The sequence below is a fragment of the Orycteropus afer genome, unplaced genomic scaffold (assembly GCF_000298275.1).
Source record: "Orycteropus afer afer isolate SDZICR_OR568_19922 unplaced genomic scaffold, OryAfe1.0 scaffold00142, whole genome shotgun sequence".
NCBI lineage: Eukaryota > Metazoa > Chordata > Mammalia > Tubulidentata > Orycteropodidae > Orycteropus > Orycteropus afer.
The window spans coordinates 6,238,250-6,257,331 of NW_006921729.1; the positions used below are offsets into that span (position 1 = coordinate 6,238,250).

Sequence of the window (19,082 nt, forward strand, 5' to 3'; positions counted from 1 at the left end):
TATTATATATTAAAACATAGTCTTTGGCTTACTAATTTCGGGGATTTTTTTTTTTTTTTTTTCTGATTTTGTTGTTTTCCATTGCCATGGAGTCAACTCCAACTCTCATGGCATCTTTTTATCTAACAGAATGAAACATTTGCCCAGTGCTTTGCTATCTTCATGATTATATGGCCCGTAGTTTGGCTCTTGCATCAATCCATGTCATGGAGGGTTTCCCTTGCTTCCACTGACCCTCTACTTTACCAACTATGATGTCTTTTTCCAGTGATTGGTCATTCCCAATAGAATGTCCAAAGTAACCAAGTCAAAGTCTTGTAAGGATCATTCTGGTTGTATTTCTTCTAAGACTGATTAGTTCGTTCCTCTGGCAGCACCTGGTATGTTCGGTATTCTTTGTCAGCACCAGAATTCAAATGCATCAATTCTTCTTTGTCTTCCTTTTTCATTGTCCAGCTTTCACATGCATATGAGGCGATTATTGAAAAGATCTTGGCTTAGGCCGGATACACCTTAGTCGTCAAAATGACATCTTTGTTTTTTAAAACTTTAAAGAGGTCTTTGTATCAGACTTCCCCAGTGCAGTATGTTGTTTGATTTCTTGACTGCTGTTTCTTTGGACACTCTATGTATAACATAATGAAATGTTTCTCAGTCCTGTGACATCTTCAAGATCATTGGTATGTTTGAGTCCATTGTTGAAACTACTGTGTACTGCCTTCCAATTGAGGGCTCATCTTACAGCCCTATATCAGATAATATTCCATTGTAATCCATAAGGTTTTCATTGCCTGATTTTCAGGAGAAGATCACCAGGCCTTTCTTCCTCATCTGTCTTAGTCTGGAAGTTCCACTGAAACCTATTCACTAGGGGTGACTCTGCTAGTATTTGAAATACTGGTGGCACAGCTTCCAGCATCATAATGTCAAAAGACAAAATCTTGCACTCTGTTAGGAGTGAAAGAAAAGGCTTTTATCAAGGAATAGTAACAACTGCAGTTGGGCAGTACATAGTGAGATTATTGAGTGCTCCAAAGTCCAGGTGGAGTAAGGACCTTTTATACATGCAAATCAGCTTAATCACCATCACCATAAAAATTTCTAAAATAACTTGTTCTTTCACATATTTTCCACTGATCAGGTCATCCGTTTTGCATCTGAAAACAGCCTGAGTTATCATTTTATGATTAATCTTCTTATCAGATGATTAAGCCTGAGTTACATGCTTCCAGGAACAAGCTCGATATCACCTTTCTTTCTACCTCCCCCCTTTGGTTTCTCCAGAAGTAGTCTGGATCAACCCTTTACTGGAAACCTGCCCCCAAATGCCTCTGAATTTTAGGGCCTGCTACTGCACTAGCAACATGCAGCCATCACAGTATGACATACTGAGAAGATGGGCAGTAGTTTCTGATTTTAAAATAAATTAAAATATTTGCATGAGCCCCTTTTTAGGGGTCCCTAGGCCCTGTGCCTGTTGTGCCAGATGAGTAAGGAGGCCCTTTGCAAGACCTTGCTCAAGCAGCAGTCCCCTCCCCCCTGCCTTTTCCAGAGTCACAGACTGCCCCGTGGACACCCAATCTGCTGCTTGCTTCCGTATCTCACAAAACCCCCAGTATCAGCTTCCCTTTAGCTGTTTCTGCCCGTTTGCCTTTTCACTCTTGTTATAGATGTTGGGACAGCCTCCAAGGCAGAGCTAAGAAAAGTCTCTCTCTCTCCTGCCTACATCATGTAATCCTCAAATCTTCTTTTCCCACATCACATCAGGTCACACAAATGGATACTTGGACCCTCTAGGACAGCCCCAGTTCATCACCACACACAACCAGACACTGAATCTCAGTTTTGGCCCAGCTGAGATGAAAACACACACATGCATGCCATTGCCCATGCTCAAGCACTAAACTGAGATGGAATCAACCCTCCTAGACAGAAACATATCTATGGAAAATAGCACTCCTGTCCAAACATTTGACACTCATCTTTTAGATAGCTTAACCATAATATCAGCTTAAAAATACTAATTAAGCTCATTTTTACTTAACACACTATGGCACTACATGAAGATTACAACTGCAATTTCCTTGCCTTCACTGATGAAAATTGGTCTGTGATGGCCTTAAAGTCATTTTTTTTTCCCCCAGTTTCTTCTTTCTGTACTCAGCACAGCAAGATCATACAGTCTGCCTTGACCCATGGAGGCTCTCAACATGAATGTGTGTTTTAACTTGCTGAAAGATCTCTCCCAGCTGGTGATGGAAACTATAATGGTTAATAGAAACTGCTGAGTGGCGCCCCTTCAATGGCCCCCAGGGCACCAGGGCATATGCCACACCTACCATATCTTACATACCCCTGTGCTCTTGGATTCTAAAGTGGACACTTAATCTCTTAAATCAGGAGTCTAATGTTCCAAACATACTCAAGCTACTCACATGTTCATGAGCTTGAGATGTTCTTGTAAAGAGCTTTCCCTTTGTTAATGAGTTTGAATTTCAAAGCCCAACACAAAACTTTGGAATGAATGATGACACTGGCAAAATCTCAGGGGGATTTGCAAGAATCGCTAAAAAGCAGGTATACCTAGTATTTAGGATGGAAATATTTCCTTCTTTAGAAGTTTACAAGTTCAGAATCTCCTCCTGGTGACATCTTGCATTCTGCAATATTTTGGGAAACACTTTAAAAGAAATAGTAAATGAAGGAAGAATTTCTGTCTGTAGCAGTGTGTTTAGGAGCTCTGGTGGTGTAGTGCCTAAGGCAATCGACTGCTAACCAAAAGGCTGGCAGTTCAAACACACCACCCACTCCTTGGAAGGTTGGGTAATCTACTTCTGTAGTGATACTGCCTAGGAAACCCAAAGAGGGGTCACTAGGAGTCGGAGAACTAGACAGCAGTGAGTTTGGGTTTTGTTTTGTTTTGTTTTGAGCAGTATGTTTTATATGAAGACATTGCATATGGGAACAGGATGAAAAGATTGCTAAGACAAAACTTCATGAGTAGTGAGACAAAAAGGAAAGAAGTCTTGCTCTGCCCAGCAGTCCCTAGAAAGAAAGCAAACAATTGCAGTATAGCGAATGGTGGTTTTTTTCTCTCTGGACTTCATTGAAATGGCCACCATGGCTGGGCCCCAACACTGGAGTGGTAAATAACTGTCTAAAAGATCTGCATCAGTCCTATTGTCAGTTATGAGTCAAACAGAAAGTATGAGCCTTCATTATGGTTGATGCTTGTCTTACTACTTCATTGATGAGTGATTGATGAAACTGGCCCTTGGCTGACAGGAGTCACAGCACCTGGCTTTTCTATCCCTTTATGGACACAATTCTGTCATGGGCGTTCAACACTAGAATGCTTCCTATCAGATTCTGCACCCAAGTCCTGGACTGTTTATTCTGGCCCCTGGTGATTATGTTGATATAAGGGATTTGATGTTGCACAGGGGCTGTGGCATAGAAACTCTAACAGTGGACATTCAGGCTCTAAGAGGTGACCATCAGTCACCAAGGAGCCAGATGGGAGAGAGTGGGTACGTCAGAGCAAACATATCCCAGTGGATCAACAACACGAAGTACATATTCTACCTGCTCTAAAAATATTGGCATTACAGTTGCTATTGAGTTAACTCCAACTCATAGCCACCCCACGTGTTTCAGAATAGAACTGTGCTGCATAGTTAGTTCCCCCCCATACACACACACACACAGTTAGATGGTTTATTAGAAAAGTAACAGGCTGTAAGTCAGGATCAACTTGGAAGTAATATGAGACAATTCAGGAGACAGTATACAGTTCTTCAGTTAGGACAATTTCTGACCAAGGTAACCCTTAGCTGCTTCTTGTCAGTGCCCACAGGCAGGCCCTTCTCTTGGCTGTGTCGGCCGCTAGGCCCTTCTGTGTGCCTCTGCCCTGCTTGGGCAAGTGTTTCAGCTCTTCAGTTTTGCTCTGTAGGGTTTTCAGTGGTTGATTGTTTAGAAGCAGATCACCTGGCAGTGGACTCAACCCTCCAACCATTCTGTTAGCAGCCAAGCACTTCTGCCATCTGCACCCCCCAGGGACTCAATCCTGGCATAAACTTGGCCTTTTCAAAGGGACTCATCCATGTATCTGGCACTCAATGAATTTATTTATTTTGTATTTCTTTGATCACTAGAAGGTTGAATTTTGTCACATGGGTTTACTGGCCATCTTCAGTTGATCATCTGTTGATCCTGTGGCTGCACACAAAAATGTCTTTGAAACCAACCTTGTACATGAGCCTCCTGTATCAGTCGATTTTCTCCATACTTTCACTGCTCCCTTACTTGCTGCCATGAAATTGTCACATTTGATCCATCATAAAATTAATTTCAGGAATAATGTCAGCCCTTGTAATGACATACTCCCTCTGGGCTCTTGAATTACACTTTCTTTGTGCCATTCAGCTCTTCCTGCTGGGACTGCGAGCAACAGAAGCAGAAAGGATCCTATAGCTTTTCATTTCTCCCACACACAGGGCTCCCTGCCAGCCATCCTCGAATCTCCACCAGCTTTTGATCTGAACAAAACCTTGTCCAGTGCTAAATATAGTTTTATTCAACGAAGCTGTAGAAGGTGCTGTCTACTTCTAAATCTAAGCTGGGCAGGAAAAAGAACATTTTACATAACAAGTCAGTGTTAGCCCCGTGACAGATCATCTCCTCTCACTTTTTTTTATTGGGCCAAGGAGTAAACTAAGAGACAGGACAGTTGAGTGTCCTGCACAGTGTCATTAAATCCCAATTATTATAACATCCAGGGGGTGCCCTGTCTTAGCACATCCCTACTCCTATGTAACAGACAAGAAACATTTGATTCCCTAAAGATGGGAAATTGCTTGCAAAATCCAGTTTGTGCTTCCCAGGAGAGGGCAAAACTAGGCCTCCCACAAAAAAGATTTTATCCTTTTTTTTTTTTAATGTATGTTTTCTTGTAGTCAGTTCCCCAGTGAAAAAAAAGTTCCCTCCTGAAGGATTCCAGATCTTTACCCAAACCACAGACCTTCCACGTGAAGCTATAGTGCTCTCCTCAGTTTACCTGTGGGGCATCCTCACTCTTAGTTACTTGTGGTACAGATGCCTCTAGTGGCCAGGAAAGTGTGCCAAAGTGTCAATAACTGGGGTAGAGCCAAAGGCCTGCCTTGAAGGCAGGGACTTCATCCACATGGTTCCCTGCTTTCTCCCAGCAACTGGAGCAGAGCCTAGACCACTACAAAACAAAAACAAACAAACAAACAAAGACCAGTTGCCTTGGAAAGGTGACCTTAAGTGTGTCAGTGCAGATCTGTGCTCTGTGGGGTTTTCAGTGGCTGATTGTTTGGAAGTAGATTTCCAGGCCTTTTCTTTAAAGTGTCTCTGAGTGGACTGAACTTTCAACCTTCTGGTTAGTATCTAAGAGCTTGATGGGGGTTGGGGGACTCCCCAGCACACCATAGGCCATCAAGGAAATTTGGTGAATAAATGGTGGAGAATGTAAAGAACTGGAAAGCACATACCTCACAAAAGGCATTCTGGTCCAAAAAGCATGTCTATGGGCAATACGGCTTCCAGCTTGCAACTCCTGTGATTAAATAATAAAGGCTATTTATGGATGGAGTAGAGTAATGGATGCCAAACAACAGTGATACCTAACTTTTTCCTTTGATGTTATATGTTCAGTTGGAGTCAGGACACAGATAATGCTTTTTGTTTTGCACTTCTTAAGTCCTTCCCATTAGTGGTCTTGGCCCATCAATGTCCCTGATTAGAGATTTGTGTGAATTTTCAAAACTTCTCTTCCATAGTGCTCTGATGTAACTTTTTTTCCTAAACCTTAGTTTTACCTTTCTTTCCAAAACACATACAAAGCACTTCTACTAAATAAGAGCCAAACTTTCAAAATATGTGCTTTATTTGCCAAGAGAACAGTACAAATATGCTTTCCTATGCTGAGTTGCCTTTTGTAAAATGGACTTAAACAGTGATACCTGGTTTATGCCAACATCATTCTGAGTCCAATTCATCCCCCAAATCAGCCACACCAAGTTACAGGGTCCTGGAGAATGAAGGGACAGGCCCCTCAGGCTTTTTTCTAAAGGTGGTGAGTTGGCCCTGGCTGCTCCCTTGGACACTGCTCTTATTCTAGTGTGTCTGCATCACCTTCCCTCCATCCAACTGTCCTGATATGCCAGACCTAAACTTTTTGGTATGTAGAAAAGTCCCTGGAATCAGGAGTATGTCTGTTGGGTGAGTCAAGCAGCCATTGTGGGAAGGAAATGGTAGTGAACAGCCCTCTGAGCACATGTGCCCTATCTAACCCAAGGACAGGCTGACAGGTATGAGATCATGTGCCTCCACATGGAAACCCAGAGTCAGCTTCTAGACTGTGGACTCACCCACCAGCTCATCCCTTATCTCCATCCTCCCTTCTGATTCTCTAGTGAAGTAGAAGAGCTATTTAAAATCTCCTCTGGTAAGGCAAAACATGCAATAGAACCCACCCAGAGGAACAAGCTTTGCAAATCAAGCCACAACTATTATTAATATTTTGGCTAGGATACATGAGTCAGTATGTACTTTAGAAAAACACATCCCACCAAAAATCCATAAACCCATTGCTATCAGTTGATTCTGACTCATAGCTACACTGTGGGGCAGAGAGAATTGCCCCGTATGGTTTCCAAGACTCTAAATCAGTATAGTAGCAGACTGTCACATCTTTTTGCTATAGTGCAGCTTATGAGTTTGGACCACCAACCTTCCAGTTAACAGCTAGACACTTAACCATTCCATCACCAGGGCTCCTTACATCCCACCAAAGGCATTAAAATCCAGATTTTCTTAAAACTTTTTTCTTCTTAAAAAGCTTATGGGCAATATCTGACTTTGATATACAATCCCTGTGATGGGTTAAGCAGAATTGTGCATATATGAAACAATGACTGCCAAACAACATTGATCCCCAACTTTTTGCTTTGGTCCCATATGTCCATATGGACTCAGAGATGCAGATAATTCTTTATGTTTTAAGTGTCTCTGCTCCATTAATGACCTTGACCCAAACCTGAACTGATTGTCATTTTGAAGCATGAATATAAAAACTGGAAGTGATTTGTATCAGGAAAATGTTCAGCTGCAAGTAACCAAAAACCTGGCCAACAGTGGCTTCCACAAATAGGAATTTATTTTTCTCATGTAACAAGATATATAACAAGATGTACAGAGGATGCTAGTGACTCACAGAAGGTCAGCTGCTCCAGTGCTATCTGGCCCTGGGCTTTTTCAGTCTTCCTGTTCTGTCTTACTCTGAGTATTGGTATTCATCCTCATTCTTATTGGCTCATAGTTGCACATCTGTGTTCAAGACAGAAAGAAGTGGGGCAGGGGTGGCATCACCTGCATTCCTTACCCCAGTTAGGAAAATAAAAGCTTCTCTGTAAGCCCCCACAGTAATCTTCCTCTTGGGCTCACTGGTCAAAACTGTGCCCTCCAGCTACCCTCCACTTGCAAGGGTGCCTGGGAAACAGAGTACTTATCTGTTCAGCCTTTATGGGAGAGAAAAGCCAGGGAGACTGAGTTGAAAATGTGTGTACATAAGGTGACACACAGTGTCTCCCAAGAGACTGCAGAGAAATTTTATTCTGTCATTGAACAGATGACAAAACTGAGCTCCCAGAATGGGAAGTAACTTAGCCAAGGTCCCATGACTAGATGAAGTTAGGGAAAGACATAAAGCCCAGGTCTCCCAACTCCCAGTATGAAAAGCTATCCACTAGATGCTGAGCCTTTTTTAAAAGTTATGAGAAATTTTGGAAAAGGATAGCGGTAATGGTTAAACAACATGATAAACATAACTAATGTCACTGAATTGTACACATGAAGAATGTTAAAATGGCAAACAATTTGTTACACATTTATTTGCCATAAGAAAAGGGAAAAGGAAAAGGAAAAAAAGCTATCCACTACACCAAACTACAATGGTTGGAGAGTCTATAAATGGAGAAGTTATGTTGAGGAAATAGAATATCATCTGGCAAATGAGGTATTGGGTATAAAACCATCAGTGGTGTGCACAGAATGTATTAATCACCACTGAAGTGCTCATTTCTCTGCCTGAAGTATCTGAAATACTTTATTGAGTCATAAGACACAGACCAAGTCAAATGAGGCCTCTTCCAAGTTCCCTCCTACTGAGTAGATTGCTTACTTGTCATTCCTCAGCACATCGATGTTTGTGTGTATTATAATGGAATCAATCTCATGATGACAAGCACCATGATACTGTAGAATTTCCATGTCCTTGTTAATGTGCTGTTCTTGTCTTCTGTCCCTTTCTGTTATTGAACCAAACAGAAGTACTCTGCTGTTTCTCTCTGCAACATCTCCACAGAAGTTCTGAAAGTCATCAATGCCACAGAGGAGTTGATAGCAGAGTCTACAGGGCCCTGGGAGTTCCCACCACTCCCTTCTGACAGGGTGAAGGGGACGTTTCCTCTTGGGACAGACCAAGTGAGACTGGATGAACAGCTGACTTCCCTGGAAGAAAATGTAAGAGGGGGTGTGTGTGCCCTGTCTAGGGTGAATGTATGCAAAGAAGCTGGTAAAGTTACAGCTCCTCACTTAGGGTACAAGGGCACATATACATGGCACCACAGCAAATAAATTCTTAGAAAGGGTCTTAAACTGGTTTCCCCAGAATCAGAGCCTGAGATGGGGATCTGCATGTGTGTAGTGGCACAAATGATTAAGATCTCAACTACTAGCTGAAAAGTTGGCAGTTAGGACCCACCCAGAGGCAACTGAGAAGACAGGCCTGGTGATCTGTCTTGAAAAGGTCACAGTCTTGAAAACTTTATGGAGCAGTTCTACCCTGCACATATGATGTCACTGTGAGCTGGAATCTACTCAATGGCACCCAACAACAACAGTTTCATTAGAGATGTGCTCCCCAGCGAGACTAGTAAGGGGGATGTGGTGGGAAACGTGAGTGTGGACAGGATGCTGCATCCTGATTGGTAACTTCAGAGTCAGGGGAAAGCTCTAGTTTCCCCATTGAGAAAGTATATGCAAGTGTTTAGTTTGGCTAACAAATGTGTCTGCTGGTAATGGATCTTTCTGTTCTTCTGAGTTGTCAGGACAGAAAGTAATAGAGTTTTACTTATACATAGTCACAACTGTTGTTGAGTATTTTGGTAAATTGCTGACAAGAATTTTCCAACACAAGAAATTAGCAGTGGCACTAACAGAAATTTGGACATAAACCACTCAGCCTAGAGTTACCATCACTGGGTAGCATGGTTCTTCCCATAAAGCTATCAAAAGAGTAAGACGATTACAACCTTTCAAACCTACCAGAGTCAACCCTAATTTTGGGGTGCTCTGACGAAGCCAGGATAGCTTGCTAGTCCCAGAAATCAGGAGCTATTATTAGAGGTACTTTTTTTCTTCTTCTTTAAATAGGTTTAATTCATTCTTTTCTCCCTTGCTCGCTCGCTCACTCGCTTTCTCTCTTTTTTTAACATTTTATGTGGTTTGAGTGAGAATTTACAGAGTAAATTAGTTTCCCATTCAACAACTTACATACTTTTTGTTTCATGACATTACTTGCAATCCCCTCAGTTAACAGCATTCTTCCCAATTCCTCCCTGAGTTCCCTGTCTCCATTTACCCAGCTTTCCTGCCCCTTCTTGACTTCGGAACTTTGTTTTTGGGCAAAGGCTGCCCTTTTGGTCTCACATGGTTCAAAGTTTATTGTTTCAATGAAAGGATCTCTGGGGGTAGGTTCATTTCCAAGTTTGAAGGGTGTCTAATAGCTGTAATCTCAGGAGTTACTAAATGTACTTTTTGCTAAAATTAGGAACAATAACAACAAAAGCCAAAATGACTCAAGGTAAAAATGGCAGTATTTGTTTCACTTTAAAAGTTGAAGACCCTCTCCCTCTGGGATCCCATAAGACTTAAACATGTCTCTATCTACCTCCCATTAGATCAGGGCTTCTCAGCCTCACCACCGTTGACATGTTGGGCTAGATAATTCTTTGTTGTGAGGGACTGTCTTGTATATTGCAGGAATATTTAGCAGCATCCCTGTTCTCTACGCACTAAATGCCAGTAGCACCTCCCTAGTTGTGACAGTCAGAAATCTTCCAGACATTGTCAGATGTTCCCTAAGGACAGGAACCAACCAATTGCATGGACTTGATTCCAATTCATGGTGACCTCGTGTATCAGAGTTGAACTGTGCTCCTTAGAGGTTCCAATGGCAGATCTTTTGGAACTAGGTCACCAGGCTTTTCTTCCCAGGTTGATAGACTTGAATCTCCAACCTTGAGGTTAACAGAAAACATGTTAACCATTTGCATCATCTGCAGACAGAGAAGAAGGTGCAGAATCACCTTCAGGTAGAGACCCTCTAGAGCAGAGAGAGAAATCCTTGCAGAACAGGGACTGTTCCCTTCCATCTCTGCAGCCTCAGCCTTTGACCCAGGGCCTGACACAAAGGAGTCCCTCAGCAAATGTGGATCTAATGTGTGGTAACATCAGATGAATAAAGCCCCTTGTTAAGAGAAAAAACATTTTACTTCTTATGTACAAGGATATCTGTTCTTTAATTGTGTTTATAATACAGCTCTTTCAGTACTAGTGGTCCAAAAACAGACAAAACAGGTGCTGTTGAGTAGATTCAGACCCACGGTGACCCCATGTGTTTCAAAGTAGAACAGTGCTCCCCAGGGTTTTCAAGGCTGTGACCTTTCAGAAGCAGACCGTCAGGGCTTTCTTCCAAGGCTCTTCTGGATGAGTTCAGATGCCAACCTTTCAGTTCATGATTGAGCGCTTAAGCCTTTGCATCACCCAGGAACTCCTGATGGTCTGAAGATGGCCCTAATCCTGGACACAGAGAATTGAAAAGGTGAAAGTTCAAATATGTTTCACCAGCAAAGGAATGCATTTAAAAAAAAAAAAAAAAAGTAGGGTATCAAAAAGCTTACAATACTAGGTGCTGAGTGAAATGCTCAGATTAAATGACAGTGGTCAGTGCTCCTGGCACACCTAACAAAGCAAAGATAGTGCCTTTTCTGTCTCCAGAAACATGCTGAAAAATGCAATGGGCTTATTAGACTTTTCATTTTATGAGATCTTTTTACTATACATTCCATTGCTTTTCTTGGGCTTGATAACACTTTCAGCTCTAAACACATCCACTTACCCACTAATTCCAGACATCAGAAGTCCCAGCAGGGAGGTGGGGCTAAGTGGTCAGGTTGTACTTTACTGCCCCCCCCCACACACACACCCAGCTTCCTAGCCAGTGCTTCTCCTGTTCCCAAAGAGTTAACCACCTTCTCCTTCCTCTATTCCTGCCCCAACCCCACCTTTTCAAATTTCATCTCAGAAGGAGCTCTATCTATATTCCTGGTGCCTTGAATTCTATGGGCTTTTGAGTCAGAAAGGAAGACTCTTCTTTACCTCTCTTTCATTTATGAGATCACAGAGTCAGCGCCTTGCCTGGCACTGCCCTTTCCAGGGTGGAATTCAGATGGGCAGTGGGAGAAGGGCAGGGTCCATTCTCAATGGGGCTCTGGATGTGGCCAATTTAATTAAATCATGGCTTTTGTTGGTCTGTGTGATAAAGAGCTCTCCTTCACTCCTAGGCTGCCTTTTTCCTTTGTGCCAGGAAACAAGGGGTGGGGGTGGGGGAATGACTGTCAGAAATAGAAATGGTGACACTTATACTTGCCTTCTGAACATTGGCTACCACAGACCAGGATTTCAACATAAAACAGAACATTGATTGAGAATGTTCATCTCCAAAAATGCTTCTGAAGATTTCAGAGCTACCTAAGAAAAAACAAAGGAATGTCACATCCATAGATTGATCTCTTACTTTCCTCACCTGCTTTGTTAAGCCACTTAATTAGCAGAGGACATGGGAATTTGAGAATTCCCTCTGTCTTTCAGCTGTGGCACTTCCCACCTGCTGCTTGGTATGAGCACTGTGCAATCAGCTCTGGGTCTTCTAAAGGCAGGAAGCACCTGAGGAAATCCCAGCGTCCACCTAGGCAAGAGGCAAGTCATGCACACAATGGGGGCTCAGTTCCATGAACTGAAGGAATGTCTGGGTCTTTCAGTATTTTATTTAAGCTCTTGCTGTGAAACAGAGAGTTCTGTTGTACCTGTGGGGCTCAGACTAAGTTGCATGAAGGGACTATTTACTAGGGTGAGTAGGAATTGACTCACCTGCATGTTTTGTTTTGTTTTCTTAATTGTGATTTGGGTCAAAGTTTACAGAGCAAATTGGTTTTCCATTCAACAATGCATACACATTCTTTTTTGTGTGTGACATTTATTTCAGTCCACACACTAATAACATTCTTCCCACTTCCCTTCATCTTTCCATCCTATCCCCTTGTGCCTTCCTAGCCCTATCCTGGGACAAATGCTGTCCTCTTGATCTCAAATGCTTGATTGTTCTCATGAGTGCATACTTTCCTGGTATTACTGTTCACCTTATAGGCCTGTCTGTCTTTTGGCTGACAGTTGAATCATGGAAGTTAAGTCCAGTTCCTAGCTTGAAGGGTGTCTAAGGGCCAGTCTCAGGGATTCCACCAGTCATCAGACTAGTAAGCCTGGTCTTTTTTGTGATTTTGAGCTTTGTTCCACATTTCTTCCTGACTGTATCCAGGACCTCCTATTGTAGTCCCTTTCAGCACAGCTGGCCATGGTAATGGGGTACCATTCAGTTCTTCTAGTTTCAGAGTTGTGAAGGCTGCAGTTCAGGTGGTCCATTCTTCCTTTAAACTAATTTTTCCTTGCCTCTTTCATTTTATTTACTCTTCTTTGCTCTGTAGGGGAGAGACCAATAGTTGCACCTTAGGTGGCCACTCACGAGCTTTCAAGACACCAGTCACTACTCACAAACTAAGATGTTATGCCAATTGACCTTATTGTCCCCTGAGAACATGGTCCTGAGCCTCCATACCCAATGATTCAGTCCCTCAAGGTATTTGATTCTGACTAAGATATTTTCATAACTTTGTCCCCTGTATGTTCTACTAAATTCATGGATATATTTGCAGCACATATAAATACATAGGTAGAGATATCCTCTGTCAGACCTATATATATTCATGCATATAGTTCCATTTGCCTTCCCACCCCTGTGCAGACTGCCTATCTATGTATCTACTTTTAAATTGTTGTTAACATTTTTGTAGGATTCTGAATGTAACAGTGTTCACCTTTGTTGCCTTTAACTCTTGCACTTGTCCTTGCATCTTCCACTACCTTGATCATTTTGTGCTGACCTCCCCCTTGTTGTATAATTGCCTTTCCCTTCACCTAAGTAAATACATGTCTAAGATCTTTCCTAACACACAACTCTGTCAGTGATAGGATAATATCCATATGCCTACAAGGAAGATCAGTTAATATTACTATTGTTCAAATTAAGGCACCAACCATTAAAGCCAAAGATGAAGATACTGAAGATACAAACTTCTGCAGTCTAAAATTTGACCAAACATGCAATCAAATTGTATTAATGATTACTGGTGACTGGAACTGCAAAGGATGGAAACAAAGAAGCAGCACCAGTAGTTGGAAAATACTGCCTTAGTGATAGAAATGACACCAGAGACTGCATGATAGAATTTTGCAAGGCCAATGACTTACTTATTGCCAATACCATTTTTTCAACAATATAAACCATGACTATATACATGTGCCTCACCAGCTGGAATACACAGCTGTATTCCATGTCCTCGGCATCAAATTAACTACATCTGTGGAAAGAAGCAATGGAGAAGCTCAGTATCAGCCAGAACAAGGCTAGAAGTTGAATGTAGAACAGACCATCAACTGCTCATATGAAAGTTCAAGTTGAAGCTGAGAAAATTGAAACATCTTCACTAGAACCAAAATATGCCTTATTATATCCCACCTGAATTTAGACAGTGTCTGAAGAATAGATTTGACACATTGAATGCCAGTGACCGAAGACCAGATAAGTTGTGGGATGACATCAAGAAGATCATACATAAATCAGCAAAAGTTCATTAAAAATACATGAAAGGAAGTTAAAAACAAAATGGATGTCAAAAGATGCTTTGAAACTTACATTTGAACAAAGAATAGCTAAAGCAAATGAAAGAAATAATGAAATAAAACAGCTGAACAAAAGATTTCAAAATACATTTGGAGAAGACAAAGTATTACAATGAAATGTGCAAAGATCTGGAGATGGAAAATCAAAAGGGAAGAACACACTCAGCATTTCTTGAGCTAAGAGAACTGAAGAAAAAATTCAAGCCTCAAGTTGCAATACTGAAAGATTCCATGGGCAAAATATTGAATGATGCAGGAAATATCAAAAGAAGATGGAAGGAATACACAAAGTCACTGTACCAAAAGGAATTGGTCCATGTTCATCTATTTCAGGAGGTGGCATATGATCATTAACCAGTGGTACTGAAGGAAGAAGTCAAAGCTGCACTGAAGGAATTGGCAAAGAAAAAGGCCCCAGGAATTGACAGACTATCCACTGAGATGTTTCCAGAAATGGATGCAGTCCTAGAGGAGCTTATTCATTCATACCAAGAAATCTGGACGATCGTACACATTCCAAAGAGAAATGTGATCCAACAAAATGTGGAAATTATTGAACAATATCAATAATATCATATGCAAGTAAAATGTTCCTAATGTAGTACAAAAAAGGGTTGTAGTAGTATATTGACAGGGAACTACAAGAAATTCAGTCCAGAAGTGGGAGTGGAACAAGGGGTATCATTCTTAATGTCAGATGGATCGTGGCAAAGAATACCAACCAGAAAGATGTTTACTTGTGTCTTATGACAGGTGGATCATAAAAAATTCTGGAATTCCCATTCTTCACAATGTTATCCATAACACTTAATTATGCTCATGAGGAACCTGTATGTAGACCAAGAGGTAGTTGTTGAAACAAAACAAGAGGATACTGAATGGTTTAAAGTCAGGAAAGATGTGCATCAGGGTTGTATCCTTCTACTATATTTATTTAATCTGTGTGATGAGCAAATAATCCAAGAAGCTGGACTATATGAAGAGTATATGAAGAGTATAGCATCAGAACTATAGGAAGACTCATTAACAACTTGTTCATTCAGGTGACACAACCTTGATTGCTGAAAGTGAAGAGGACTTGAAGCACTTACTGATGAAGATCAAAGACTGCAACCTTCAGTATGTATTATACCTTAACATAAAGGAAAAAAAAATCCTTACAGTTGGACCAATAAGCAATATCGTGATAAATCATGATAAATGGAGAACAGATTGAAAGTTGTCAGGGAACTCATTTCACTTGAATCCACAATCAATGTCCATGGACGCAGCAGTCAAGAAATCAGACCTCTATTGCAGTGGGAAAATCTGCTGCAAAAGACATCTTTTAAATGTTAAAGAGCAAAGATTTCACTTTGAAGACTTAAGGTATGCCTGAATCAAACCGGGGTATTTTCAATAGCTGCATATACATGTGAAAGCTGAACAACAAATAAGGAAGACCAAAGAAAAACTGATGCATTTGAATTGTGGTGTTGGCAAAGAATACTGAAAATATCATGGTCAGCTAGAAGAACAAACAAATCTGTCTTGGAGGAAGTACAGCTGAAATGTACATTCTCACTGAAGTGAGAATGGCCAGACTTCATCTTTCATACTTTAGTCATGTTATCAGAAGGGAAAATAGGTCAACAAAAAGGGGAAGACCATCTACGAGACGGATTGACACAGTGGCTGTGATGATGGGCTCAAGCATAGCAAAGATGAAGAGAATGGCACAGGCCTGAGCAGTGCTTCATTCTGTTGTATACAGGGTCACCACTGAGGCAAGGTGACTGGATGGCACTTAACAATACACCCTCCAGTTGGTGATTTTCAGTTCCTTCCCCTCTCACCTCTGGTAAACTTCAAAGAATAATTCTTTCTCTGTGTTAACCTTTCCTTAACTTATCACAGTAGTGATCACAAACAATAACTATCCTTTTGTGGTTGACTAATTTCACTCACTATCATGCCTTCTAGGTTCATCCATATTAGGAGGCATTTCACAGATTCATCATTATTCCTTAACATTGCATAGTATTCTGTTGAATGTATGTACCATAGTTTGTTGATCCATTCACCTGCTGATGGACACTTAGGTTGTTTCTATCTTTTTGCTGTTGTGCACAATGCTGCAGTGAACATGGGTGTGCATCTATCTGTGTCACAGCTCTTATCTGTCTAGGATAGGTACCTAGTAGTGGAATTGCTAGATCATATGGTATTTCTATTTCCAGCTTCCTAAGGATGTACCATACCACTTTCCACAGTGGTTTTACCATTTTGCAATCCCATCAACAATGTATGAGCATTCCAGTCTCTCCACACCCTCACTTGTTATTTCATTATTGTTTCTTTTGCATCTCTCTAATGGCTAATGATCACAAACATCTCTTTGTGTGTTTGTTAGCCACCTGAATGTCTTCCTTGGTGAAGTGTCTGTTCATGTCCTCTGCCTATTTTTTAATTGAATTGCTTCTCTTTTTGTTGTTGTTATTAAAGTTTTCTATAAATTTTGCAGATTAGTCCCTTGTCCAATATATCATTGCCAAAATTTCTTCCCAGACTGTAGGTTCTCTTTATACTCTTTTGACAAAGTCTTTTGATACACATACATGTTTAATTATAGGAAGTCCCAGTCATCTAGTTTGTCTTCTACTGTTTGTGCATTTTTAGTTATATTTGATAGTATATTTAGTTATGTTTAATAGTCTATTTACGGCAAGTATTAGGGCCTCTAAGTTTGCCCCTATTTTTTCTTCAATGATCTTTATAGTTATAAGTATTACATTTAGGTCTTTGATCCATCTTGAGTTAGTTTTTGCACATCCTTTGTGTGGTAGTTAAGTATGTGTGTCAACTTGGCTGAGCCTGGTTGAGTGGCTGGGCAACTGGATATAGTATTCCCTGTGATCAGACTGGTAATCAGCTCCATGGTCGAATCTATTGGAGCAGCTGAGTAGCTGCTTTGGGTATGTGGTCTGCTTCTCATATATAAGAAACAGCTTTGAGAATGGTCTCTAGCTTATGGAATGCCTGAATGTAGCCATGTCGTTGTTCAGCAGCCTGCTGTGCTCATTCAATACACATAAATGTTTATGCTCAGCCGACCTTGAGACTTTCAATGGGCTTGAATTAATGCCCTGCCATGTGGTTTGGTAACACTGAAACTGTGCCCTTTTAGTTGTCAACCTTGGGCTTGTCAGTCTCAACAGCCAGAAGCTGTCTGAGTGAAGAAAAGCCTCTAGATTCAGTGGGCTGGGAGCAGGAGGCAGAGCTGAACCCCAAAGTTAAGGGGCTTTCACCCAGCCCCTAGAGCCTGGCACTTTGAACTTGGACTTAAAGATTCCAAATTGTAAGAATAAACTCCTGTCTGACAAGGACATCCCATGTGTGGTATATTCCTGTCAGACTAGCATAGGTAACCACAACACTTTGAAATATGGAACCTGTTTTATTTTTCTGTAAATGGACCTCCACTTTTTTCCAGCACCATTTGTTACAGAGACTGTCTCTTCCCCAATTAATGAATTTTTGCACTTTGTGAAAGACCATCTATCCATACATAGATGGATTTATTTCTGGGTTCTCAATTCTGTTCATTGATCTATGTGTCTCTTATTGTACCAGTACCAGGCTGTTTTGACTACTGTGGCTATATAATAGGTTTTGAGATCAGAGAACATGAGGCCTCTTACTTTGTTTTTCTTTAGTAGTGTTTTGATAATCCAGGTATAGTAGTATTTTGATAATCCAGGTATATATTTGTATATTTTTTTTTTTAATTGTGATTTGGGTGAAAATTTACAGAGCAAATTCACTTTCTATACAACATACACATACATGTTCCATACAACAGTTCACATATACTTTGTCTCATGACATTGACTACAATTTACCACAATGCAACAGTTCCCCGCCTACTTCTTCCCCATAGTTACCTTTTCCCTGTGTCCATCCCTCCGTGCACTCCTGCCCCCTGAACTATCTCCCTGTGCATAAACAGCCCTTCTATTCTCCAGTGATTATTCTCTCCAAGGAGTGTATCTACCTCAGGTAAATATTCAGCTCATATGCTTGTCTTTTGTTTGGCTGAAAGCCACAGGTGTAGGTTCAATTCCAGACCTGAAGGGCAGCTAAGCGCCATAGTCTCAGTGGTTCCACCAGGATCTATCAGATCAGCAAACCTGGTCCTGCCCCCTTTTTTTTCCAAATGATTTTGAGTTTTGTCCAACATTGTTCTCCCTCTCTATCCAGGATCTCCTATATAGATCCCCCTCCAAGTGGTTGACATTGGTAGCTGGCCACCATCTAGGTCTTCTGGTCTCATAGTCTTATGGGCTGTGGATCACATGGTATACCAGTCACTATGATTAATTGTTTTCATGAATCTTTGGTTTTCTTCATTCTTCCTTGCTCTGGATGCAGAGAGACCCATCATTGCATCTAGATGGTTGTTTGGAAGCTTTTAAGATCCCATTCGCTACTCACCAAAGTAGGAGGTAGAACAATGTTTTGGGTAGTATGTGATGCCAATTGAGCTTGATGTCCCCTGCGATTATGATATCCCAAGCCAACAGTTCAACTACTCACTCCCTCTGGGTAGCTGGCTGTAACCAAGAAATGACTACAACCTTGCCCCTTGTCAGCTCTACTATACACCTGTGGATTCAGATCATACACTTACAGGACCACTGTCTGCCAACCCTGTACATGGTGTTGGGTGCACTCCCCGCTTCATAGATATACCTACTAGTTCAGCCTGTCCACCCATCTATCCACCCATATACCTATGTTTGCCTTCAGTGACAATGCAGTACTGTATGTGCAAAAGGGTTCATCTTTGTTGTCTGTACCTCCCATGTACCTCTCTGTCTTCCTCTTCCTCAATGCCACCATGTTGATCACTCATATTTGGTACATTGCCCTTCTCTTCACCCAAATCATTACTTATCTCTACCTATCTAACAGTATTCCTATCCTACCCTCCCACCTCTGGT

The 19,082-nt window shown here is 41.3% G+C and overlaps 1 protein-coding gene across 1 annotated transcript in view; it reads left to right on the forward strand.

The window, feature by feature from the left end:
• The window catches only part of LOC103201111 (myosin VIIA and Rab interacting protein), a 604,027-nt gene that overhangs the window by 540,519 nt on the left and 44,426 nt on the right, over positions 1–19,082 (forward strand). Inside the window, exon 11 of the mRNA XM_007945736.1 lies at positions 8,350–8,544. Within this exon, the coding sequence (XP_007943927.1) occupies positions 8,350–8,544 (195 nt within the window). The remainder of the gene's footprint in view (positions 1–8,349; positions 8,545–19,082) is intronic.